General features: G+C 36.8%; 3 protein-coding genes across 12 annotated transcripts; 2 read left to right on the forward strand and 1 right to left on the reverse strand.

Moving 5' to 3' along the window:
- Positions 1-342: 342 nt before the first annotated feature.
- On the reverse strand, positions 343-3,316 carry LOC126366070 (vacuolar protein-sorting-associated protein 36). Its single transcript, XM_050008982.1, has 7 exons — positions 3,025-3,316; positions 2,749-2,944; positions 2,222-2,580; positions 1,902-2,066; positions 1,385-1,485; positions 1,170-1,284; positions 343-947 (listed from the first exon to the last, which is right to left on the reverse strand). Exons 1-7 carry the CDS (start codon positions 3,118-3,120, stop codon positions 777-779), a joined length of 1,203 nt encoding a protein of 400 aa, XP_049864939.1. The 5' UTR covers positions 3,121-3,316; the 3' UTR covers positions 343-776.
- A 1,054-nt stretch (positions 3,317-4,370) lies between these two features.
- LOC126366046 (histidine--tRNA ligase, cytoplasmic) lies at positions 4,371-27,119 on the forward strand. 4 transcript variants are annotated; one of them, XM_050008944.1, is made up of 9 exons: positions 4,371-4,627; positions 4,876-5,139; positions 6,171-6,383; positions 6,819-7,040; positions 8,155-8,361; positions 18,507-18,801; positions 19,472-19,572; positions 23,886-24,068; positions 24,839-27,119. In XM_050008944.1, the coding sequence occupies exons 1-9, from the start codon at positions 4,535-4,537 to the stop codon at positions 25,064-25,066; spliced, it is 1,806 nt and encodes a 601-aa protein (XP_049864901.1). In that variant the 5' UTR covers positions 4,371-4,534; the 3' UTR covers positions 25,067-27,119. The 4 variants fall into 4 exon arrangements, with proteins under 4 accessions (XP_049864901.1, XP_049864903.1, XP_049864902.1 ...); XM_050008946.1 differs by lacking the exon at positions 4,876-5,139 and adding an exon at positions 5,444-5,621; XM_050008945.1 differs by lacking the exon at positions 4,876-5,139 and adding an exon at positions 5,447-5,621.
- LOC126366094 (uncharacterized) lies at positions 10,557-16,220 on the forward strand. Of its 7 annotated transcripts, XM_050009028.1 has the most exons (5): positions 10,557-12,295; positions 12,384-12,484; positions 13,242-13,253; positions 14,454-14,567; positions 14,669-16,220. In XM_050009028.1, exons 1-5 carry the CDS (start codon positions 12,205-12,207, stop codon positions 14,684-14,686), a joined length of 336 nt encoding a protein of 111 aa, XP_049864985.1. In that variant the 5' UTR covers positions 10,557-12,204; the 3' UTR covers positions 14,687-16,220. The 7 variants fall into 7 exon arrangements, 2 of the variants coding, with proteins under 2 accessions (XP_049864985.1, XP_049864983.1); XR_007566306.1 differs by lacking the exon at positions 13,242-13,253; XR_007566305.1 differs by having other exon boundaries at positions 10,561-12,295; positions 12,384-13,802; positions 14,669-16,216.
- Positions 27,120-27,637: the final 518 nt, after the last annotated feature.

A 27,637-nucleotide genomic window follows, 5' to 3' on the forward strand; every position in this document is an offset into this window, starting at 1 on the left:
TTGGAACCGTTGAAGTACTACTTTCGGTATTTTGCAGGGGGTGAGTACTATTTCGGTACTATTTTTTGGCGTTTAAATCAAAGCGAAAGACCTTGTCGTTAACTCTCGCCAAATTTCGCTCACCGTCAAGCTAGCAAGTGCAATAAAACATGGCTATAAATCCAGAACCGTGATGGTACTAATTTTTTTACAACAGGTACTATTTTTTTCAATAAGAGTACTATTTTTTGGTATGGGTAAATTATTTTTTCGTGCCCATTTTTTTTTTGAGGCCGCTAGCTTGACGCACACCAAAAAAGATAGTTTGCAATGCCGTTGTATTTTTTGTTGAATAAGTAATACTTTAGGATTAAAAGAACTATTTATTATTTTGAATATTATGTAGACATTAGTTGATTGGTTAAAGAATGAATGATACATTACTATAGGTCAGAAATTCAGTGGCATATTTACCTGAACTCCTACTACTACCAGTTTAGAGTAAACATGACACCAAATTTCCAATACATATCCATTACAATGCTACTTTTAGTAATGTAAGATATATTTTGATATACAAAACAAATAAAGATGTACATGTTAGATTGGGTGTGGTGTGTTAAAGTAATTTAAAAAATAAAGTATGTTTTTATTTGAGACATGTTTCAAATTACCATTTTGTTAATGTTAAAAATATAAGTTAGTAACTTGTGTTGACATAATCGAAATAAATCACAGTCTTGAAACTAAATATATTAATAAAATGTTTTAAAACAATCCTATGTAATAACTTTCTATCACGCTTTTGTCAAAAACAAGTTGGGATAGAATGCTAGGCCTTCTATAGATTCGTCACGACAAGCCAGGCCGAGTCTTTCTGTGGTGAAAAGACGTTCTCTTGCCAATAACACGGAGACATTTGCCAATTGAGACAATGTCACAGGTGTTAGGAATCCATTTTCTTCAAGCTGGAAAATAAAATTGAATTTTGAAACTAAAATTAAACCAGTGTAAAAGTAAAGGAAACAGAAGGAGCAAACAATATAACACTTTAGTCAGGAAATCCAAGTCACTAAGTCAAGATATTAGTATAATAATATCTTCACTTAGTTACTTGGACTTGCTACAGTGGGTCACTCCATCAATATATTTAGTAGGTATTTATAGTTTACTGAATGTGAAAGAATTACCATTTCACTAGTAGTTTTTGCCACTTCCTCATCTCTGTGGCTATTTAGTTGTAATACACAGGCACCACTTGGAAACTTCCTCAAGGCCATAGGAGCACCAATAGTTTGTAACAGTCTGGAAACAAGAATCATGAGACATTGGTTATTAGGACAATGTATAGTGGCAATTTTATTTCAAAAACTGATTAAAAGAATAAAGGTTCAAGTTTACTTACTTGCAAGCATTAAGTAAATCCTCTGGAGAAACAAGTTCTAAACCTCTGGCTCTGTTTACTCTACACCACACATCAGCCAAGGACATTATACCACCACAATCCTGAAAGAACAATTCATTTGTATTTAACAATATGACCTTGCACAGGCAGATAAGCAAGTATAGCAGTAGTATTAGTAAATATCTCTCTCTTATTATTTAAGAGTTATGCTCTTGTTGGTGGAGTAATCACCATTCCTCTCTTTCAAACAAATCCTTCACCTGCTGATATAACATGACCTGCATTTTCTCTTTAATTAGCATGGAGGATATATTGAAATGATGTAAAAATGAAAAAGTGCTGGAAAAAGTGGAAGGAAACAGAACCATAATTGAGACTAGGGAATCAGAGAGGAAATATGATTGGCCACCTGATACAACACTTTTGTTAATAAAGAACATCATAGAAGGAAAAATTGAAGGAAAGAGAAAGGGGTAAACCTAGGAGAACATTAGTAAATATGTACTTGTAATCTTACCATCAAAACAGCAACCATCATATCAGAAATCTGTTGAGCAAGTCCCATATAATAATCAGAATCAGATCTAAATGCATCTCTTGTGACAGGATCATCAATACCAAGACTCATAAGGTAAGATTTGAATCTTACTGTATCATCTTCTGAAATATCACCTTGTTTCTCCTGAAATAAAGACATGTAAACAGTCAGTCAAACAGGAGATGTAATAACTCATTTCTGAATGTATCCAAAAATCTCAAGAAGTTTAGTTCATAAAGTGTATACACTACAAACAATTCCAATTATTAATTAAGATACAAATAACAATATAGTCATACCCTTATCTTAGTAGAAATATTCTTTGAAATGGAAACCATTTCTTTAGCTTTTTCCATCAGTTTTGTTAGATCCTGGAAAGCAACACTGATGCTTTCATCAGTAGCTCTATGTTGTTCTTCTATGCTTCTTTCAATACCAACTATTCCTGACCGGATCTTTGAGTTTCTAGGAGTAACTGAGGGTCTTGCTGTGTTCTCAGAGCTCAGGGAACTGACAGGTGATGTTGGTGTAGATCTCTCCCAGGCTTTAGCAGCTACAGCATCACTAAGAGCCTTGTAAAATGCTGTATCAATTCCATCTTTGAATGAAAACTTTACAAAGTGATAAGGACTGACTACAGCTGGACCTGGTCGTTTACCTATAAAGAAATTTATAAAAGATGTTAATAATCAACTTGTAAAATTATGAATTTGTGTTCACATTAGTTGTTGTTGCAATTCTGCATCAGGATTTTAAGAAAATAAAGCATGCAGGTAGATGAAGGATCTTTCAAGGCTTATTTTAGCATGATTTTAAAAAATCTTACCAGGTAAAGCTGGCCCCAAATGCAATATGATGCGCTTAGGTCCACCCAAACCAAAAACTCCTCCGCTCTCCTCTTCCAGACAAAATACATAGTACAAATGCAGAGACAAGCATACTAGTCCTTTAGGTATGTCCCCTGGCTTGCCCCATAGTATCCTGTGAGTCGTCAGAACTACCTCACCATCAATAAACTGAGTCTAAAAGACAAGGAAAAATAAAACTTTAATATGAAAGTAATTCTTATTTTCAGTAGTTTAACTTTTGATTTGTTACGTACCTTATCATCACCGTCATATATTTTCACATTCTTATCCCGCTTTAGATAATTTTCACCATCAAATAATCGAGCCTCAATATATTCAAACCTATCCATGATAGTGATGGGGTTCAGAATCAACAGTAACTACAGCAAGTTATTACTACAATTATTTTAATATTTACAATTGACTTGGAGATATAATCTCATCTAACTGTTGACATAATAAGCATAATTTTACGAAAAACCTAAGAAAAATAAACAATAATATATAATCGACTCCCAAAAATATTTCTTCTTTTAATTTTAAACGATCTTTCATTCATTCAGTCTAGCATTCATTCACTCTAAGTCAATCAAATCATTACTTTTTTTGACTTTTTATATTTCATATTTGGCAAAGACTTCATAATAATGTCTTGTCTAAATGCCTCGTTTTTACGATATGACAATACATTATAGGAAATCAAATTTTCGGTAAATACCGGTAATTTTATATGCCAGCGTCCCGCCTCTATTCTAACCTCTTTAATTTGACGTTTTATAGGGATGTGACTTGGTGCTTGAAAAATCGATTTTTAAATAATCGATTTTTTTATTGCTGGCAAATAATCGATTTAAAATAAATCGATGTTTTTACTAAAAATAATCGATTATTTCATAAAAATCGATTTTTTAAGGGATAAAATTAAACAGCTTAAAAGTACGAAAAATCAACTTAATTTACAATAATAATAATAATGAATAACAATTCAGTTCAGTACCTACTGCTGCCACAAATCTGTGGGCAAACACTGAAGGAATAATAGTTTGGGCAATCTTTTCCCCAAGATGCGGTTCTTGTTTTTCGGACAATATTTCCAGCCTTCGAAAAAAGGCGCTCTGCCGGAGCAGAAGAAGCACTTACCAGAAGGTGCTTGCAAGCTAACTTTGCAAGCTTTGGATAGGCTGTTTTACCGACCCAACGTACCCCGCGACATGGCCCCGCGATGAATAGATAGCAAAGCACCGACCGACTTGATAATTTTCTCGCTAGATACTAGATGGCGCTATTTCACGCAGCCGTCGCCAGTGGCCATCACACCGACTGACTTGATAATTTTCTCGCTACATACTAGATGGCGCTATTTCACACAGCCGTCGCCAACGGCCATCACACAGATATTCTTCAGTTCAGACTGTGTTACCAGTTACCTTAAATAGGTACTCTTAAAAAATCGAAAGTATGTTAAGAAATTGCTAAAAAAAAATCGATTTTTCAAAAATCGATTATTAGTGATCCATAAATCGATTAATAAAAATCGATTATTTTTTTGAAATAATCGATTATTATAAAAATCGATTATTTTTTCACATCCCTAACGTTTTACTTCACGTCTTGCTCTCGTTGCGAAAATGAAAGTATGGAATCGAAAGGCTAGCGCAATTATTTTACTTCGTGCACTTTACTTTTACTAGTATTTGCAGCCTTGAGCGGACGCGCGTTTTGTGCTTTATAGTGTTCTAAGTGTAGTTAGATTCTATTAGAAATATGGCTGATTCTCAAGATGTTATACTGCAAAAAATTAAGGAACAGGGTGATCTTGTTCGGAAGTTAAAATCTGCTAAGGAATCGCCTGAAAAGGTTAGTTTTAGAATGCATAATTCATTAGGAAATAGAGATGACATGTTGCCGATAAGGTTATAATTATGTCTGTCAGTCATGTTTTTGTGGTTTTATTTCGTTTCGAAAGACCACGTATTCACAATTTTGTACGTCCATTACTTTTATATAAATCAGATAAACTTAGTTAACTTTATGTCATTATTGTAACTTTGGCCATTGTGTTAGATATTGCATCATAATCCCACTAACCATTATTTGTTTTGTAGGAAGGGTCATTAAATTACGATCTTGGAGAAATTGATAGATATTTGTCTCAATATAGCTACATCTGTGGTTATACGCCTAGCAAATCCGATATAGAACTGAGTAAACAGTTAGACAATATAGATTTTCAAAAATATAAGCACATCAAGAGGTGGTGGTACCATATGCGGAGTTTCAGTGAATGGGAAATTTCATTATTTCCGGTAACTCCTCCTCCCAATATATTACGGACATCCAAAAGCAACAGTAAACCTCTCAGTGAACAGGTCAGGTTTGTGAATGAATGTTCTAGTAGACTAAAGCTTCATGTAAATAATGTGGCATGATAGAGTGAGTTGGTTTACACTGTGTTGCACTTCTTCCTTCGGTACACCCCTCCTTGGAATAAGAAATAAGTTATGAACCTCCACATATGGTTACCTCGTCATCATACATCTTAGAAGTTTTATAAAATGTTCTATTGTATGTTCTTATAAACTTCTAAAGTTCCTCTTATTTCTAAATTAAAAAAATATACCTATATATTCTTATAGATTTTGTTTTTTGTTTCCGGTACTTTTAAATCTTAAGCAGTGGTGACGAGGAACTGTATTGGTACAGATTTAGTCAGATACTTTAATTAGAAAATTAGTCAAGCATGTCTTACCAAGCGCTGAGGTTTATAAAAAACCATGCTAAAATGCTACGGTTACACAAGCTGGTTCTCAACGGTTTCACAAAAAGTATTTCAACAACATCTTGCTGCAAGGTATTGGAAAGCTGCTAAATGCTTTATAATTATAGAGAATTATATACTTACTTAGACTAACTGGCTAAATACCCACTTATTAGAATTTGCGGTTTAAGTATTGAGTTTTATTTATTTAATGTGAAAGTCAGATTTTTCCTGGCTTAATCTGCAATCTGTGTCTTTGTTTCTTTTTCTTTTTACTATGAGCAAATTTGTTATGAGCAAAGTGTCAGGTAGAGTGTATGCTCAAGCTAGAACAGCTACTCATAATTAGCTAAGCTATGACCACTCATTCTTCTGAATGCTGTAGTATATCTTTTGTTTTGAGTACTGCATGTATATTGTAGTATACATGGTGTTGGCAATAAATAATAATAATCTTCAGCTTCAATATCTTATGCTATAACAGATTATAATCTGAACTGAAAATTACCAACACTTATTGTATACACAATATAAGCACTATTTTGCCTATCTGGTCCAATCTATAACTTGCAAAACGTAAATTTGCACATGTAATAATCTACACTATGCAATCTGATCATTATTCTATTCATAAACTTTTAGATTCAAGAAGAGGTAGCAAAGTTGTTAGCATTGAAGGCACAACTGAGCCCAGAAGATGCCGCCCCACAGAAGTTCACACTCAAAACCCCTAAAGGAACCCGAGACTACAATCCACAACAGATGACCATTAGAAACAATGTACTACAGAAGATCATCACTGTTTTCAAGAGACACGGTGCTGAGTGCATTGATACACCAGTCTTTGAACTGAAGGTATGGTCTTTTTAAGGTACATCACTTATATTAAGTTCATGCAACACTTAACTGGTTATACTTGATATTTATAAAAAATCTTTATATACCTTTTTAATATATTTCTATATTTGGGAATATCAAGTAGTATTTTATCAATAATAAAAAAAATTGTTAATTAACATTAACTTTTTTTTGTTATCCATACTCAGCATGGAATCATGGAATCAGTATGGAATGGAATCATACTCAGCATTCCGTAATACTGACTATGAAGTTGTCGGATTGAGCAATGAGCATGAATAACTTAATGCTAATAACACAATTATAAAATATGTTTATTCATTATTTCCATTATTAAATTGCACACAATAAGTCATGCAAAATATTGTAAAAGCATTATTGAATCCAGTTGGTTATAAACATTCCCTTTAAATCATTTCTTCTAAATTGCAGGAAGTCCTAACTGGTAAATATGGTGAAGACTCAAAGTTGATTTACGATTTGAAAGATCAGGGTGGTGAGATCCTCTCCCTTCGTTATGACCTGACCGTACCCTTGGCACGGTACTTGGCAATGAACAAGATTAACACACTGAAACGGTACCATATTGCCAAAGTGTACCGCAGAGATAACCCTGCGATGACGAGAGGTCGCTATCGGGAGTTTTATCAATGCGTAAGTGTTATGATTAATTTCCGAAATTATGTAAAGTTTTTCATATTATTATGAATAACTAATAATAGATTTTGACTGGTTTTAACATAGATTCAATGCAATTGAAATGATTTGTGGTAGAGCAAAATTAATTCCTATGAATATATGCGTGTTTGTGCTCGGGCTTTTGAGGCTGCAGGTCCTTGGGGTAGTGAGGCGAGGGAATTGATCAGGGAGATCGGCCGGAGGCTCAAAATCAGAGGGGGTGACCCTAGGTCTGGGTCTTACCTGGTCCAACGCCTATCAGTGGCTGTACAACACGGCAATGCCGCTAGTGTAATAGATTCGTTTGGACCAGGTCAGACTCAGAGCACTTAAGCGTCTTATTGGATGTGACGAAGTTACATAATATGTTTCTGATTATTTGACAAATTGTATTTTTTTTTATATTTATTTACTCTTCTTATTCTTCTATTGTGTGGGTTGTGAGGTGGATTACCAACCCCATCAACCCAACCAACCAACCAACTATTTATTTACTGTAATTGTCTTGGATGTATTTAATACAGGGTACATAAAATGGAAAAGCTATTAGAAATTACAGCAAACTATTATGTTGTTATTTAATTGAATCATTTGTACTTCAAGTACTGCTAGCTGTTAAAGTTTACAGGCATGTAACTATTGGTTTCCTTGTAGTATACCTATTATCGAAAAGTTACATCGAATTCAGTCGTTTGCGGACTATATTTTCTTGTAACTACTTACATCCGGTATACGTCTTATCAGTGTAGTAACACTGACAAGAGCATGGTTTTACTTATTTTTATTTAATAGTTTATTATTGTACACATAACAGGATATAAAACAATTAGACTAACACAAGACAGACAAACAGTTCAGCTTATTTATAGTAGAGATCTCTTCCAGCAGACCAGGAATGAGATAGACTTATAAACTAAGAGAGGGCAGATAGGCGTGTAAATCACTAACAAATAGTAATAACACATACAATATACAAACATACACGTGGTCTAACGTTACAGGAGAAGAAGAAAACATACTTTATCTTTCTTTATGTCTTTGACTCTGATATCTTTTACGCTGACTAAAAGAAACAATCTCAAAATTCCAGGATTTCGACATCGCCGGCCAGTACGACCCGATGGTGCCAGACGCGGAATGTCTGAAAGTCGTTACGGAGATACTAGACGCCCTCGACATTGGCCCGTATGTGCTGAAGGTCAACCACCGGAGACTGCTCGACGGCATGTTTGAGGCTTGCGGCGTGCCAGCAGACAAGTTCAGATCTACGTGTTCTACTGTTGACAAGTTGGATAAGGTGATTATTTAACATTTTTGATCTTCTACGCCATAAACTTCAACAGGAATGACCGGAGTATACAACGCTAATGCAGAAATCATAATGCTCGTCTAAGATGATCAAATATCAACCTCATTTTTCGTTTTGACTTACGAATTGTATGACGTTTGACCGCGTTTATTATTGACGTCACTGTGTATTCTCATATAAACTCCTTAAAATAAATTGGTTCGACGTTTCCGAAACAGTATGTCATTTGGCTAGATTGTTATCTAGCCTACTAACGGCCCAAGGCCGGATGGCCTGGCGACTCATAATTTTCATTTACTTTGGGGTATGTAAATAGAAATGAGTGAATATGAAGAGAGACAGTTCGCGATCTTTCGTTGATCATAACGGTGTGGGTGTAACGCAACACAACTAACAACGCAGCGTGTGTTTGTGGTTAACCAAAAACCCCTCGTTTTGCATCGTGGGTAAAGGTCACTTTTCAATCAATGTAAAAACAATTTACAATTTTGGAACCGGTTTTTGGTCTCGCGAATAACCTTGATTAGAAACATTTTTGAATATCTTAATGATCTTGAACCTTGAGGATTGATTTTATAACCCTGAAAAGATTACTACGCATTCGCAATTTTTTCACCTGACTAGAGGAGCTCATTATATTTTTGACCTTATATACACTTATGATATGACCTAGAAAGAAATGTTTACGAAGTATTAAGGTGATGTGTTTCAGTCAGCTAGGTAACGCTGCGTCAGTAGATGGCGTTACTTCTGCAGTTTTCGTATTTTTTTCCATTTATTCGTTTAGTGTTGAGTTCTGACCCAGTGAAATGTTAGGTGGCGAAATCTTACATACATTATCTTTAAGTTAAGCTACAATTTTGAAGTATTTACTGAAGATATCATATTGAAACATTGCATCAAAAGTTGGTGTCATTTCAATTTGTGTACAAACACGAAGCTGTCACACACACATGCGAACTAGGTTAGCTATTAAAAGAGATGCATAATTTGAAGTCTACTTCTAACTTCTAAATGGCGCATTTTGTAAAGCAGTCGCCGCCATTCTTAAGGTTCACGGTTCAAACCCAACTGCATGTTTTAATTGTTTTTACTTTTTGTATTTTTTTTTACAATTGAATTTGGCGAACCCGTCTATTTGTTACGGAATTTTCAAAAAGTATCACTTTTACCAATAATATTATAATTAAGTATACAATAATTTACTTTGCACTTAAGTACCTTCCGTAATTTCCGTATTTTTTATTTTGTAAAATTCTAACAGGCATTAATCGCATCAGTGAACATGCGGCTAACTAAAAAACTACTGAACGGATTTTCATACGGTTTTCACCAATGAGTAGAGTGATTCATGGGCGTGCTTTAGGGTTTATAATTTATACAAGTATTTTTTTTGTATAAAATGGTTCAAAAATGATGATGAATGTCAAACATAATTATCGTTACAAATATAGCCGACTTGGAGCTTTCGGCGAAAACGCTGCCTGAGCCCATTGAGATATAACAAAACAACGTATGGTTGAATTGTTCCTTTTTTGTAGGTATACCGAAAAGTCCACAATATGTCATAATAATTATATTGTGTATAAAGAATTGTGTATATGTATTGTATGATTTTACAAATAACGATCACAGTACAGTAATAATAAGGTAGATTTTTCCTAAATTGCGTAGGTTCAAACTTTGTCGCATCGCGTTTGAAAGATGTAATAGCGCTTCAGGACGTCCCGCAAGCACGGCGCTGATGTCGCAGTATCCGCATATAATTATTATGACTTGTCATTTAGTTCCAATAAAATCCGCGGGACTTCATACGTATGTCAGTGACAGCTGGTGATAGCATGCGGGACACTTAGCACCTAATCGAATTCTATGTTGTTTTCGCGCCCAGTCCAGACGACTCACAGCGCATTTCTGGACATATATTTACGCGTGGTGTTTATTGTTAGGTTAGTTAGTTCAGGTTAGGACGTCTTTTTATAACGAGGACGTTAAAAAAAGACGAGGCTGGGACGTATTGAAGTAGTATTTCCATATATACGCGGCCTGAAATGGGCTGTTTCGGGGACTTGAACTGGTTGCTGTCGAACTTATTATCACGTTTTCTTGATTAAAATTCATAAATAAGTCAAATAGAAAAAAGATTTTATTTAGTTTTAGATCTGTCATGATGTCTGTGATGTTTTTTTTTTTTTTTTTTTTCTTCTGGCTTCCGCGGCTAGCGATGCGCCAATGACAAATCTTGAGTGATAAATCGTGAGTTAGTCTTCAATAATAATTATCTTTTCATGTTGTTACTGTGCAGTCGTTAAAAACGAGGAAACTTTTCAATAATAAAATATACCGGATAGGAACGGAATTTGGAAAAGGTGAGGATCAGGAGAGGAATAATAATAAAATAATAATAAAAAGAGGAAGTTAAATTTTAATATCATTAGTATTAATAAACATACTTAATAAACGATAGACTGAAGGATTATTTGAAGATAAAAGGATCTGGATAGAAGTAGGAAAAGGAATGTGTAAATGTGTAAGTCCCTGAAAAAGTTGAGCATTATCATATTTAGGACAATTCAGGAAGATGTGATCCACATCCTCCACCTCACCACACTCACATAAAGCACTGTCCACTATATGAAATTTAGCTAGATGAGCAGACGTACAAACGTGACCTAATCTCATACGAGTCAGGATGCACGATGCCGTCTTGCCCAACAGCAACCGCGAGAACCAGGGTTTTGCAGGAATTTCACGTTGGATAGATGCGAAATATTTTCCTTTTGTTTGAGAACTGACAGACCACACTTCCCTCCACGAATCACGTAGATACACTCTGGGTAGAGCAAGAAGGTCATGAGGGTAGATTTTATAGTAAGCCATATCTCCACAATCAATGGCGTCATTAGCAAGCCTATCAGCCTGTTCGTTTCCACGGATACCCCTATGTCCCGGAATCCAGGCAAAAATAATCGAAAATCCCTTTGCAGCACACTGAACAATCATGTTTCTGGTTTCTATTATCAATGGACTAATAAGTTTTGTTTTAAATAAAAATTTAGATAGAGATTGTAGAGCGCTCATTGAGTCTGAAAAGATTATAGTTTTCCTAAGTTTTGCTAAAAGTACATACTCAACCGCTTTATACAGACCAAAAACTTCACCAGTAAAAACAGAACTCTCAGGAGGTAATTTAATCTTTTGAACTATATCGTATTGTGAGTGATATATGCCAACACCTACTTTATTATCTGTGGATCGTTTGGACGCATCACTAAAAACATGATGCCAACTGTCAGTGCTATTGTCAAATTCCGTGTCTAGAACGAAATTGAAAACATTGGATGCCTCAAAAGTTTGTTTAGTTATACCCAAGTTTAAACGAACATCAGGTTTATAAACAAGGGCTTCATAGTTTGAGGTGTAAAGAGGGAAACATATTGAGTTATGAATTGGCGTATCAATTGACAGTAATTTTTGATAACTATTAATTAAACAAGGAGTGCATTTATGAGTCCAGTAACTTGAGGAGTTGACTTCTTCAGAGAGGATTTTTAGCTTGGTTAAAAGTGGGTGGTCACCTAGTTGTAAACAACGGTATAAATAACTATCTGAAAGAAACTGCCGCCTCAGTTGTAAAGGGGGTTCAACACACTCGACTTGCATTGCATTAATAGGGCTAGTCTTCATTGCGCCCAGAACAATCCTTAAAGCTACCGATTGTATTTTATCTAGTTTATTTAAAGCAGCAGCACTACATGGTTCCAGCAAAAAAGATCCATAATCAATCACACTCCTGATTAGTGCATTATAAATGATTCTCAGAGAAGTAGGATGAGCGCCCCACCATACACCTCTGAGGCATTTAATAATATTAAGATTCCGTTCACATTTAGCCTCAATATAATTGCAATGTGGGATACCAGTAAGTTTGGAATCCAGTATAACTCCTAAAAATTTACATTGTAAACTTACAGGCATGGGGATATTATCATAAAAAACATTAATTTCAGGGGGAGATCTCATACGAGAAAAAAGCACTACATTGCTTTTGGAAACGGATAATTCTAAGCCATTATCATTCAGCCAACCCTTCAATATACCAAGAGATGTTGTAAGTGTGTTACATAAATTAGAAACAGATTTACCTGAACAATACAATAAAAGATCATCTGCATACTGTAAAATATTAACTGAGTTACTTAAGGAATCCTCTAAATCATAAGTATATACATTATATAGTAAAGGGCTCAGCACTGAGCCTTGAGGTAAGCCCTGCCAAACAACTCTAGATATCTGGGACCCATCTAGTGTAACACTTATAGATCTCTCTGACAGCATTCTAATAATAAATGAAGTGAGCATTTCCGGAACATTTAATGATTTTAATTTCTTATGAAGAATAGAAATAACAACATTATCATAGGCACCTTTAATGTCTAAAAAAGCAGAGAGGATGGATTCATTTTTTGAAAATGCCAGTCTAATGTCAGTCATAAACAGACTCAAACTATCAGAAGTACTTCTGCCCTTTCTGAAGCCGAACTGACTTTCAGAGAGCAATCTATTGCTTTCTAAATACCATTCTAGCCTATTTTTGACTAAATGTTCTGCCAATTTGGCCAGTACAGAAGATAAAACAACAGGTCGGTAAGAAGAAGCGTCAGAAGGAGGTTTCTTTGGTTTTAAGATAGGTATTACTAACTGGGACCTCCATGAGAGAGGAATGTTGCCAGACAACATAATAGAATTTATAATATTTAAGAAGTAATTTAAAGTTTTATCACTGCTGTTACAGAAAAAGGAATAGGGTATACCGTCTTGACCGGGTGACGTGTCAATTAAACTTGTTAAAATGCCTTTAATTTCAGACATGGAAAAAGGTGAATTTAATCCTGATAAATTATTAGAAATTGAAGTTGGCAAGCACTGAATTTGTAACTCGGGAACTGAAGAAGGAGCTAGATTATCTAGGAATTGTTCAGCTAGCTCTGAAGATAGAGAGCCTCTAGATGATGGATTAACACCCATCCTGAATCTCCTAACGCTTTGCCAAACAACAGAAACATTAACATCTGGACAAATATTATTACAGAATCTTCTCCATCCCTCAAACTTCTTCTTTTTCAAAAATTTACGAGTGTCCCGTGCCACTTGACAGTAAAGCTCATAGTTCACAGATGTCATTAAACAGGAATAAACCCTTTCTGCTTCCCTCCTTCTTTTTATAGCCTCTGTGCACTCGTTGTCCCACCAAGGTGGACAGGGGATTTTTCTGGAGCCGCCCACTTTAATTGGGAATAAAGCATCTGCAACCTCAATCATGACTTTGACAAGAGCCTCAGAGCAAGCCATCTCATTACCCATACAGACAGAAGGGAGGTTTGAAACTTTACTGTCAACTTGCTGACTAAATGCAGACCAATCACTAGGTAATCTATATTTCATACGGGGAGTAGGTTTCGGAGCTATCATTGGATGTAACGAAGGAAACTTAATAGTTATGGGATGATGGTCACTTCCACAAGTAGAAGGGTGAACTGACCACGAAAGAATAGAAGCAAGATTAGGCGTGCATATAGAGAGATCTGGAGCACTAGGGCCCTCGTCAGGGCCAGTACGCCGAGTAGGAGTACCATCATTTAAAATACAGAGATTGAGAGAATTTAAAATTCGCAACATTTCTTCTCCATAAAAAATATGTCTAGATGAACCTCCCCATGCCGGGTGCTGGCCATTAAAATCACCTAGTACTAAAAAAGGGCTTGGTATACATTTAAATATATTAGTGAGATCACTATACAAAGCTAAAGTAGGATGAGCAATATATACAGAAACTATACACACATTATTTACAGAGATAGCAATGGCTTCAACACCATTATTTACAGGAGGAAGAGATATTTGTTTGTAAGGAACAGAACTATTGATAAGGATGGCAACACCACCATGCGCATCACTAGCTCTGTCCTTCCTAAGAATATTAAAACCTGATATTCTAAAAGAATATTCAGGCAAAAGCCATGTCTCTGAGAGACAGACTATTGAAGGATTATATTTATTAATTAAAAATATTATTTCAGGTTTTTTATCAGCAGCACTTCTACAATTCCACTGTAGGAGTACCTGATCCATTATTGGGATTGATAGACACAGTGTTTTCAATTAGTTGGGCAACGTGGGACGGTATAGAATTGGTGGGAATTAAACTGGATTTAAACAAAAGCTCAATAAGAGACAAAATTAATTTCGCTATGGGTTGGTTTGATTTATCATTTTCTGAGTTATCATTTTTCAGAGCAGAACCATTTGGTGAAGATAGAGGTATATCATAATCTTTTATTAGAGATGCATGTGCAGCCCGGTCATACCCAGCCGAAGGCGTAGGAGGAGCACGAGGCTTAAGGAAAACTGTTTTTTTATATGAGCTGGAAGATGGGGACAATCGAGCTGCTGGGTTAGCAGCCTCATCTTGAGATTGTTTATGTTGCGAAGTTCTAAGAACGTCAGCAAAAGATTTGGAGACAACGGGGTGTAATTTGGAAGCCTCTAAATATGAGATGCAGTTTTGAGCCATTGACACTTTGATATTTTTTTGTCGGGAAAATTCAGGACAAGCCTTACTAGTGGCAAAATGATAACCAGAACAAAGACAGCATGATCCATCCTCTTGTTCTACTGAACAAGATTCGGCAGTGTGACCTTGCCCACATTTATAACAGCGAGGCTTGGAGCGGCATTGAGCCTTTGTATGACCAAAACGGCAGCAGCTGTAACATTGAATGGTTGGATAAATGTACAAGTCGACAGTCAATGGAGTATAGCACATAAACACACGTTTTGGTAGTACTTGTCCATCGAAAGTTAAAACAACTGTTTCAGTGTTAGTAAATTCTGGAGACCCATTTATAATTTTTTTACTTTTAATTCTCCTAGCTTTAAGAACTTTCCCACATCCAATGGGGACACTCACATTATCCAAAATCTCATCCTCAGGCCAGTCAGCAGGGACACCCCTGACAACACCCATCCGTGTGATAATAAAGGTTGGAATGAAAGCTCTCAAACTATGGCTGGCAAGGCAAGGATTTTCAATAAAAGCGTTAGCATCAGAATATGTGGAAAAGGCCATGGATAGTCTATTTCTGCCGATCCGTTTCAAGCTACCGTTCACTATGTTTTTAATCATATTTTTCTTTAGAACGCTGCCAAACTGAATGGGATGCAGTGAAACAGGATCGTCAGGAGTAGACTGCTCCTTTTGAATGTGCACCACATAGGGTGCTAGGTCGGAAGAAACATATTTCCTACCAACTTGCTGTTGCTGCTGGGTTTGCTGATTAGTTACTGTGACTGTTGGTGGTGGAGGTGGAGGATCAGGTATTGTTGATAAAAGAGAATTGTCTTCGTCAGAATTGCAATTGCACTTGTCTACACCCGAAACGTTTTTACTATTTTTACTTTTGCGCTTTTTGTTGCAATGTTTGCAAATCTTTCTCAAGGGTCTTACACGTTTTCTGACTTGAGAGGAGCACCCGTCCTCCGTATCCATTGACGAAGTATCGTCAACAATAACTTCCATCCCTACATGAGGGACACGATGACGATCCCGGCCGCCACCGGGGTCGTCGGGGGGATCAACCCCCATAGTAAAAAGAAAAACTCACTTACCACTACACAGCAGCAAGTATTTTAGAAGAATATATATAAATATGAATTAACAGATAAAATAATACAGAAATACTCCACTGAACCCACACGAAATCAATTAAATTAAATTTTCACTAAAAAACACGACCGCCAATTTCGGAAGTTTCCCGCGCTTTTCTCTGTGATGTTTGTTTATTATACATAAGAATTTCAAAATTTATCTTATTTTTTTTCCCAAAGGGCAAGGCAAAGGGAACTATGAACATACAGCCATGTCTTGTGTTTTTTTTTTCTTGATGATGATTAATGAAATGATAAAACCTAAGCCCCCACCCTCGGAGCAGACTCCTACTTCGAACCCCAAACGAAGTAAGCGGCTTGTTGGCGCAAAGCGAAAAGAGATAGGTACACTTTGTTTATTGAATATTCCGATTTAATAATACTATCGGGAATGTTTTCCGACTAATGTGATCATTAACCACAAAACACCACTTCGTATTGATTATTTAGATTATTCAATGAAGAAAGCAACCTTCCCGTTCCCGGTCCCACCAAAAAGTCCGCGGCAAAGAGAATATAAATAAATCTGTATGTTGGATGGAAAAACAATTAATTATAAATGACTACTATTTAGGCCGACAAATGCAACAACTTCTTTTTTGATTTGGTTTTCCCCGAAGGGTAAGGCAAAGGGGACTATGCCCATACAGCCATTTCATTTTATGTATTGATTTTTTATTATAATATATGTCCTCTTTTAAAACACGGTATTTACCCATTATTTAAAAATGTTTAAATAAGATACGTTATTACAAAAATATTTTTCCAATATTCCTTTTCTCAGATTGTAGTATTTTTAGTTTTTTATTTATATTTATTCTCTTCATACAAAATCTCTTTATAAATTGTCACTGACATTCTATTACACTTGTCAAGTAGTCAAAGCCTTTAGAAAAAAAAAAAAAAAAACTATCACGCACACAAACTAACATTGACACCTCTACACGCTCAGCAAATACACTGTAATCTGCACCACTACAAATGTAGAATTGATCAAAATTGAGGGTCTGAAATATGGTACTTCTCGTATTCGGACCCTAAATTTTTGTTAGTTTGCGAAAATAATACACCAAAATATTACTATTTATCGGTTTTATAACAATATTCCTCTATCCGTTTTCCTGTAGCACTGCATCAACTTTTGTATGGAAAACGAATCACCTTAAAGAAGTGATTACGTAGATAACTTTTGTTGCTACCTAGCTTCAAGCAGTTTATCAACAACATAGCATAATAAAAGAACGTGTCACGCCCCTTAATATCTCGATTTGTAACAGACACACCTACCAGACCGTTTATTACATAATTGAATATGGAATTTCTTAACAACTTTCTGTCTCGGCTATGCGGTTGACCTTCGTCTCTTTGTTCGGTTGCTATCTAAAACCGGTCATTTAAAAACCAGCTATATTCAACCTTTGCGTAATTATTTCTATGAAACTGGAATTGAATAAAAGTAGGGACGCGTTCGGATGTTTTCTTCCCGGACTTGTTGCGAAATCCGACAGAGGGCGTCCATTTTAACACGATAGGGTTTTAGGGTGATGGCTGATCACCTGTGCGATAGGGTTTATCATATCCATCTGAAGGATCTATTACATTACGATTTCTCGGGCCCGTCCCCGGATGTACTAAGAAGAAGTATAGGTACCTTTGCGACGCATCGGGTCCGAGAGATCGTGTAAAATAGCAATACAATACAAAAACGCTTTATTTCACATATAAACACGTCACTAAAAACAATTACAAATGTGACAAGAGAAGTACAATCGGCGGCCTAAAGAGCCTTTAGGATTGCGTTTCAAAAGTAGCTGTAACTTGTCTTCTGATTATTTGTGGCTCCATTAAGAATTTCTAGCTCGTCTTATAGTGAAAACCTCAGAAGAGACTTTTTGAAAAATCATATTCGAAATTTTGTTAACAAAACGACGCAGCCGATACGCTAGTTTCACTTCAACAAAAAAAAAATGGTTAAAGAAAATTACAACAGAATGTGATTTTTCAAAACGGCGTTTACATGATTATTCTCTACAATTGTTATGTATGTATGCATCATTAACTTTCTATTACGGCCTCCGTGGTCCAGTGGTAGAGCATTGTGCTCACGATCCGGAGGTCCCGGGTTCGAATCCCGGTGGGGACATATCACAAAAATCACTTTGTGATCCCTAGTTTGGTTAGGACATTACAGGCTGATCACCTGATCGTCTAAAAAGTAAGATGATCCTTGCTTCGGAAGGCACGTTAAGCCGTTGGTCCCGGTTACTTCTTACTGATGTAAGTAAGTAGTCGTTATATGAGCCATGTCAGGGGCCTTTGGCGGCTTAATAGTAACCCTGACACCAGGGTTGATGAGGTTGGTACTCCACCTCACAACCCACACGATAGAAGAAGATTAATTTTCTATTATTATTTGTAATTCCCAGTCACCATGGGACGAAGTGAGGACAGAGATGATCAATGAAAAAGGAATAACCCCAGACGCAGCGGATAGAATTGGTGAATATGTACGTCTGAACGGAGGCACGGAGCTGGTAGACAAATTATTGAAAGACGAAAAGCTGTCAAAGACGAAAGCCGCCGTCGAAGGCCTAGACGGCATCAAACTGTTGCTCCAGTACTGTGAACTCTTTGGTATTAAAGATAAAATTCTCTTTGACTTGAGCTTAGCTAGAGGATTGGATTACTACACCGGAGTCATATACGAAGCTGTTTTAACACGTAAGTATGCATATATTTGGTTTACTTGTAATTAGCTATAGTAAGTAGCCTACCTTATTCACAGGTTTCCAAACCATGTAACCGCCTGCGACTTGGCTTGATGGCTATTCACATGTGTCATTAGCCGGGAACGACGATTTTACGTGTCTTCCAAAGCATGGAAAACTAATGTAAGCTACTAAACAGTCACCCAATGACGGACCGCTCCTGAAATGTCTTGATATCCAATATCGTATCCTATTACTATGTATAGAACGGTAACTCCGCCCCGTACCAATTCGTATCGGGCGACGCCTTCACCCCCTCTGGGTCATACTTTAAGGAGGAGATTTTTATATGGAGTGACAGTGTAGGTGTTAGTGACACCGTACCGAATACTGAGGGGGATGATTCAGACCATGTTTCTGAGTTGATAAAATTCCTTCTTCATGTTTTTTTTTATTTTTTAAATTGTTTTCAGTTCCATACTTTTGCGACGGGAAATTCCACTTGATATCAACTCAGAATCATGGTCTGTCATCCCTCAAAGTTTTCGTTACGATGTCGCTACTCTGTATAAGTACTGTTAACTAGAAGTTTCTTTAACCTTCGTAGTAGCGACTGTTGCGTGTATAGTATAGTAATTAATACCTGCCTCTAGCGTAATATGAGAATGGTTGCTTCCTTCCAGAGCCCATTAAGATCGGTAATGAACTGCAAACTGTGGGTTCCATTGCCGGCGGCGGTCGATACGATAACCTTGTTGGCATGTTTGACGCGAAGAATAAACAGGTACTGTAATATACTATTATTTATAAATATATCTTTTAATATGCACGCACACTTAACACACTTTCACACTTACTTTTTATTGGCACGTTAAGCCGTCCCGGTTCCTAATAATAATAATAAAACACTTTACTTCCCCAATTACCCCTACCACTCTACTACTACTCTCTCTCTACTCTACTTTTTCCTACTTACTGATGTAAGTAAGTAGTTGTTACATGAGTCATGTCAGGGGCCTTTAGCGCCTCATTAGCAACCCCGACACCAGGGTTGATGAGGCTGGTAATCCACTTCTCAACCCTCACGAGAGAAGACTAAGGGTGTGGAGAGCGATTAATATTAAAAAATAAATACGCGCTTATTAGTCTAGCAAAAACTCAAAATGGTTCAACTTATTTTGATGAAAAATTTTGACAGTGGTCCTTGTATGGTTTAGGTTCATAATTGGACCGGACTGTGGTCCAATAATGGACCCATTATTAAAATATTTTAAAGTCTGAATTCCCGTAATGGATCTAAAATTTTGTCATTAAAACAAAACTGTCCAAAAAAAAAAAAAAACCATTGTACCTACACGAAATTATTACTAAGTATTTCTATTATTATTATTTGTTTGGCGTGAAGCAAGAGAAAACCGGTGGAAAATAGGTGTCATTTTATGTTTGTACCTATTTACACTTCTAAGTACAAATGGTTATTTCTAAGTACTTTGCCAGGTATTATAAGTGTATGTCAGGAAAATGTAATTTAGAACCGGCGCAATATGTGGGCGTATTGTCGAATTAAGAATTCAGTAGCTGTTAAACTACCGCCAATATGATAATCGATAGCATCCGAAAGGGGGGTGTGTACTTATAAATATTATGCATCGTATGAATATTTGAAATGTTTATGACTCTTCAAAGATTTTAGAAGTTAGATAGATATGGCTTTTGGCGCCTTGTGATTATACATACTTTTCTTTAATTACACTGTCGCCAGGTTTTTATCATTGAGGCGAGCATACGCTCATCTATGTCATAGAATAAGGAATAATATTACATACTAGCTTTTGCCCGCGACTTCGTCCGCGTGGCGTCTTATATAAGAGAGAGATCTTTGTGTGTGTGGGAGTGCATACTTATGCAGTTTAGATTTTTTCATACAATTTTTTTCCCAATAACTCCCATTTTTCAAAATACAGCCAAAAATAAACTTTATATGTACTAAGGTATGCATGCATGCTAGATTGAATCAATTGATTGAATTGATTTTTTTTTAAATTGATTGTTCATTGAGTTTTAATTTTAATACACACTTCCTCTCTTCCCTTCAACGTTGCTGTGCCCTACAGGGTCCATGTTTTAGTTCCTATGCCTATGTAACACCCCATTGTACTACATGGAATGCAATAAATAATTTAATTGAATTGAATTGAAAACATCTATCTTACGCGGTTTCGATTTTTTCATACAAATGTTTTTTTCCCGCAAACTGCCGTTTCCGTGGGAATTTTGCAATATTCTGTTGCAACTAAGCTTTCAGTTAACTAAGGTACCTGCATGCCAAATTTCAAGCGTCTAACTTAAGCGGTTTAGATTTTTCACACAAAAGGATTTTCCCGCTAATTTCCGTTCCCGTGGGAATTCCGGGAATTCCTTTCTTAGTGCACCTCTACGGTACCTAAGCTATGTCCCTTCAAAATTTCAAATGCCTACGTTTAGCCGTTCAGGCTATGCATTGATATGTCAGTCACTGAGTCAGTCAGTTTCTCCTTTTATTTAGATTTGATTTTTTCATACAAATGTTTTTTCCCGCTAACTACCATTCCCGTGGGAATTTTGTAATATCCTGTTGCAACTAAGCTTTAAGTTTACTAAAGTACCTGCATCCTGCATGCCAAATTTCAAACGTCTAACTTGAGTGGTTTAGATTTTTCATACAAAAGGATTTTCCCGTTAATTCCCGTTCCCGTGGGAATTTCGGGAATTCCTTTCTTAGTGCACCTCCACGGTACCTAGGGTACCTGCATGCCAAATTTCAAACGTCTAACTTGAGTGGTTTAGATTTTTCATACAAAAGGATTTTCCCGTTAATTCCCGTTCCCGTGGGAATTTCGGGAATTCCTTTCTTAGTGCACCTCCACGGTACCTAGGGTACCTGCATGACAAATTTCAAACGTCTAACTTGAGTGGTTTAGATTTTTCATACAAAAGGATTTTCCCGCTAATTCCCGTTCCCGTGGGAATTTCGGAAATTCCTTTCTTAGTACGCCTCTACAGTATCTAAGGTACCTGCATAACAAATTTCAAATATCTAATTTGAATGGTTTAGATTTTTCATACAAAAGGATTTTCCCGCTAATTCCCGTTCTCGTGGGAATTTCGGGAATTCCTTTCTTAATGCACCTCTACGGTACCTAAGGTACCTGCATGACAAATTTCAAACGTCTAACTTGAGTGGTTTAGATTTTTCATACAAAAGGATTTTCCCGCTAATTCCCGTTCTCGTGGGAATTTCGGGAATTCCTTTCTTAGTGCACCTCTACGGTACCTAAGGTATCTGCATGCCAAATTTCAAACGTCTAACTTGAGTGGTTTAGATTTTTCATACAAAAGGATTTTCCCGCTAATTCCAGTCCCGTGGGAATTTCGGGAATTCCTTTCTTAGTGTACCTCTACGGTATCTAAGGTACCTGCATGCCAAATTTCAAACGTCTAACTTGAGTGGTTTAGATTTTTCATACAAAAGGATTTTCCCGCTAATTCCCGTTCTCGTGGGAATTTCGGGAAGTCCTTTCTTAGTGCACCTCTACGGTACCTAAGGTATCTGCATGCCAAATTTCAAACGTCTAACTTGAGTGGTTTAGATTTTTCATACAAAAGGATTTCCCTTCACTACTCTGCTCCTATTGATTGTAGCGTGATGAAAAGTATACTATGACCTGTCCAGGAGTGTGAAGAATAATTGTACCAAGTTTCATTAAAATCCGTCCAGTAGTTTTTGTTTCTATAAGGAACATACAGACAGACAGACAGACAGACAGACAGACAGACAAAAATTTTACTGATTGCATTTTTGGCATCAGTATCGACCACTTATCACCCCCTGATAGTTATTTTGAAAAAATATTTAATGTACAGAATTGACCTCTCTACAGATTTATTATAAGTATAGATGAAGTACTCTTAACCAACAACATATTTATATTTATATTTGAATAAAGATTAATATTATTATGTTGATACAACTTAAACAAATTATTTCGACCAAATTTGGTACCATAAAAACGGTCATTGTGACTAAACCTTAAAAGATAGACATATGCCGTCGCGGACTTTTTTTTAGATCATGTATAGAGGAATAATTCTTTCATACATATTTTTTGTGTATCTTGAACCGTTTTCGCAGCGCACGCAAAGAAAGCCTTCAAAAATGAATAATTTTCCCCGTTGTGTAAAAACACATTTACCGCTCTGTCTTTGCTCCTATTGGTCATAGCGTAATGTTATTTAGCCTATAGCCTTCCTCGATAAATGGACTATCCAACAAAAAAAGAATTATTCAAATCGCACCAGTAGTTTCGGAGATTAGCGCGTTCAAACAAACAAACAAACAAACAAACTCTTCAGCTTTATAATATTAGTATAGATAGTACGGCAACTCTCTGCTTCCCACCAGAAGCCTCCCCCCCCCCGGTCTTATTTAGTCTTCAATCGTATGGCATCAGACGTCACACACACACACACAGATGTGCGTGTACGATACTGTCAATGTGTAGTGTTTGTATAAAACAAGGTTTTTTGTATGAGGTCTCCGGGGTGTGCTTATGTCAATCCTATACATTTTATTCAATTACACTGTTGTTTTCTTAATCCTTTGCAACTTGGTTAAGGCCGGCTGGCGCGATCGGTCGTTGACCTTATTTTACAACCCATAAGAAAGAAGAGGCTCAAGAAGCTTATCGATATTATTGTCGTCAAGGTTAAAAGTTACCCAGATTAGCTTCGGTGTTAAAAAAAACCCCAACGCCTAAGGCCGCTGCATGGCTCATGTAATGGCTACTTACTACATTAGTAAGTAATTACAAGGACCAACGGCGTAACGGCCTTCCGAAGCATGGATCATTTTACTTTCGGACAATCGGGTGATCAGCCCGCAATGTCCTAACCAAACTAGAAAGAATACACCCTATTCTTCTTGATAGTGTTTTATATTTCTAGACAGGCTTTATTCTAGTGTATACCTATTGCGAATCAACTAAATACCTCGCTGGTGCAACCCCCTTAACGCGAGTTCTAATTTCATATCTAAACTAAAAAATATATTTTTGCCAGGTTCCCTGTGTAGGAGTAAGCATGGGTGTAGAGCGTATATTCAGCGTTCTAGAAGCGAAATTGGCCGTGGGAGAGTTGCGTGTGCGTACTACCGACGTCGACGTGTACGTTGCGTCCGCGCAGAAGAACTTCCTCGAAGAGCGCATGAAGATCTGCGCTGAGCTCTGGGACGCTGGGATTAAGGTTGGTATTGCTATTTTGTCGATTAGGTGAGTGTCATAAGCAGCAAACCCAGGACAGTCTCACAAAGTGATTTTTATACCCGAGGTTCGAATCATAGAATAAAAAACTATGTGTAGAAAGAATGGTATCTCTCTGACTCACACCAATTCTTATAGGGCACCTACCTCACCCCCTCTGGGTCTCACTTTCTCTTAAATGATCGTCAGCCACTAAGGAGTAAAAGGTAGTCCAAGGACTGTCCGTCTCGCCCCTCGGGCTGACCTCCTTGTAAGTTGAAACACCTGTGTCAAAAGCTAACGCTCTTCCATATCCATAAGTACTTAGTGGTAACAAATAGTCTGGAGTACACATCATATGTATTATCATCATCACTAATTTAAGAGCCACGCTCTTGTCGGTGTAGCATTCTCCATGCTACTTTTTAGGGAAAAATAGAGCAGTGGTGTCCTTCTTGCCTTCTGCCAACATTATATTATACATATAAAAAAACATAAACAGCCTTTACACGTCCCACGGCTGGGCACAGGCCTCCCCTCAATCAACTGGAGGGGGTATGGAGCATACTCCACGCTGCTCAACTGCGGGTTGGTGGATCATATTCTAAGTTAACAATAAAAAAATAAAAGTAAGTTTAACGTGTAATGTGTGAGTGAGGTGGGTGTCTTTCTGTGTGTCAAAAACCCCTCGGTTTTTGTTTGTGTGATGTGTGTGAGAGAAGAGAGGGTGTGTGTTTCGTATCACTCAATAACCTTCCATCTGCCCATTTGCAGACGGAGCAATCCTACAAGAAGAATCCAAAAATGCTGACACAACTTCAACACTGCGAAGAGAGCGGCATCCCCCTCGCCGTGGTCCTTGGCGAGTCAGAACTAAAACGAGGAGTCGTCAAGGTGAGGAACATCAGCGCCAGACAAGAGGACGAGGTACCAAGGGACAAGCTGGTTGAGGAACTAAGGAACAGAATAGCCGCCATCCACGTCCAAATGAACGGCTCGTGAATAGTTTGGTATGTTGAAGATCAAATAGGATTATACAGGGATGTGATTGTGGGATTAGAAAGGCGATAATTTTGAGTTGGAAGTGTTAACCTCTCCGGTACTATGTCTCCTGCAGAGCGCACATGCGCAATGTGATAAAATTTTGTCACGGTCACATTATTGACTCTGACGATATATGTCGTTTTGTCGATAGGTGCTAACATGGCAAACCGAAAAAGTCACGTCGTTCTGTCAAAATACGATAACGTGATAAATTGTCGACGAAGCCTAACATGGCACCATATTTTTATCAGATTCTGTGGACTTTTGCCACGTCTACGTAATATGTCCATACTGTCACTTTTTATGTTTTAATGGGAAAAAAGGTAAATAATTCAAAACGAAAAGTATGCTTGCTGCCAAATGCAAAATATTTTTTTTACAAAATGGCTACATTGTTTTCTCGACATGATAAACGTTTACCGTGACGGTAATTTTATCGAGGGTGACACACATGTTAGGGAAAATGACAAACTTATCGATTTTGACAAAACTTATCGACTAGATCGATCATTTTATCACGTTGTGCATGTTGGAAGGGCTGAACTCCCGAATCCCGTTAGTGTTTCGTAAAAGCCATAAACAATCCTATTTTGTTTTCGACAACAATCAAATTTACAGTATTGTATAGCAGTTCCTTAGTGGCGTATTTTACCGACACACAATGTACAAAGTATCTAATTTACCACTCCACAAAATGTCCAACAAATGCCAGTCGTGCGGACGCTATTGCCGCTCCCGTATTGGACTTTTCAGTCATACATGACCTTGCCACAGAAACGCTGTATAAATCATCTGATCAAGATGTAAAGGCCTAAGTATAATGATGACTCCACAAAATGTCCAATACCTACAAATCGCAATGTCGCCAAAATAACGTTTGACAAGTGAGGAAAGGGTTAAGCGGCATAGACAAAATATTGTTTTTCTTTTTCAATTTACTTTGGCTTGTGACGTATATGATAATAAGTAAAATTAATCTCATATTAGAATAGTTCAATAAACACCATGATAATTTGACTGCTGTCAGGAGAATACATCTTTCAGACCAGGAGGGTTAAAATGGCTGCATCGAAGCAATTCATCTAAGAAAGCAATATTACTATTTGACATTTGTTTGTATTGCGCGCTTTTATATGCGCAAATGTACGTACATACATAAACTCACGCCTATTTCCCACCGGGGTAAGCAGAGACTATAGAATTCCATTTACTTCGATCCTGACACACTTTTCTTGCTTCCTCCACATTTATCAATCGCTTCATACTAATGTCAAATTGCAATAATAATGATAATATTGCTTTCTTAGATGAATTGCTTCGATGTGGCCATTTTAAACCCCCTTACCTCGGAATTATGTCGAGGATTTGGATCAAGAGACGCAGTGAATTTTATCTAGGTAGATAAACGGCGTACGGTTATTGGTCGTACGCACCGATATGATTTGCGTCGCGGCACGGAAACCGTTTTGTGTTTTTCGCACTAGGATGTACGATACTTAGCAGACTATAGGAATGAGTTGTCTTTTGTTACTTATGTACTATCAATAAATTTGTGACACTACTTCCATGATTTGATACATTTTTGTGGGTAAATAATAAAATAACAATACCTGTATTAGATACTTTAATTTAATTTTGTATTTAATATCTTTGTGATAACTGTGTTAATTATTATACCTACGATGTCAAAGCATTTATGATAAGAATGTAAAAGTTAAAACGTACTTTAAAGCTACGTTGTAACTTTTTTATAATAATTACTTTATACAACTTCAAAATATCGTTTTTTGCTTTTCAGTGTTAAAAAAGTTTAGCTCACGGTCGTTTGAAATGTTTTTAAATTATAGTTTTGTTCTTGCGTAGTAATTTATTTTAGAACGACCTACGAAACTTCTTTTTTTAGTTGCTAAATCCAGTAAATTTATTTTTATTTAAAGTATAAACACAGAAGCGTTATTTACGGTTGAACTGTATATGTGTGGACATTATAAATAAACGAATTTCATCATAATATTGTCTTTTTACTCTTTTATAATACAATATTAAGAATCCAGCACATTATTGTGAGTGTGATAATAATGTTCGAGAATGAACTCCAGAGACTATGCTCCAAAGACTTAGACACTTAGCATAGCATACAAATCTTCTTCTTATCGTGTGGGTGATGAGGTTGGTATTCTACCTCACAATACCAACCTCATCAACCCTGGTGTCAGGGTTATAATTGAGCCACCAAAGGCCCCTGACATGGCTCATGTAACACAACAAACAAACACAAAGATACAAAGGAAAAAAAATGAAGGGTAAAGGTAGGTAGGTAGGTTTGTATAGGATACAGATAATGCACCATTTATTATCTTCCTCGTCCTCGGAAAACCACATAATCTTAAAAAAAACCACCCCCAGTATAAATTGAGACCGCATTTTTTTTTTTACTTGGATTGAAACAGCTTGTCTAAGCCGCTAAACAGTAAGGGGGTGAGAGCGTGGTCTGTGTCTCGCTCTCACTTACGCATTAGGCGGTACATT

Source organism: Pectinophora gossypiella, chromosome 4 (genome assembly GCF_024362695.1).
Source record: "Pectinophora gossypiella chromosome 4, ilPecGoss1.1, whole genome shotgun sequence".
Taxonomy (NCBI): Eukaryota; Metazoa; Arthropoda; class Insecta; order Lepidoptera; family Gelechiidae; genus Pectinophora; species Pectinophora gossypiella.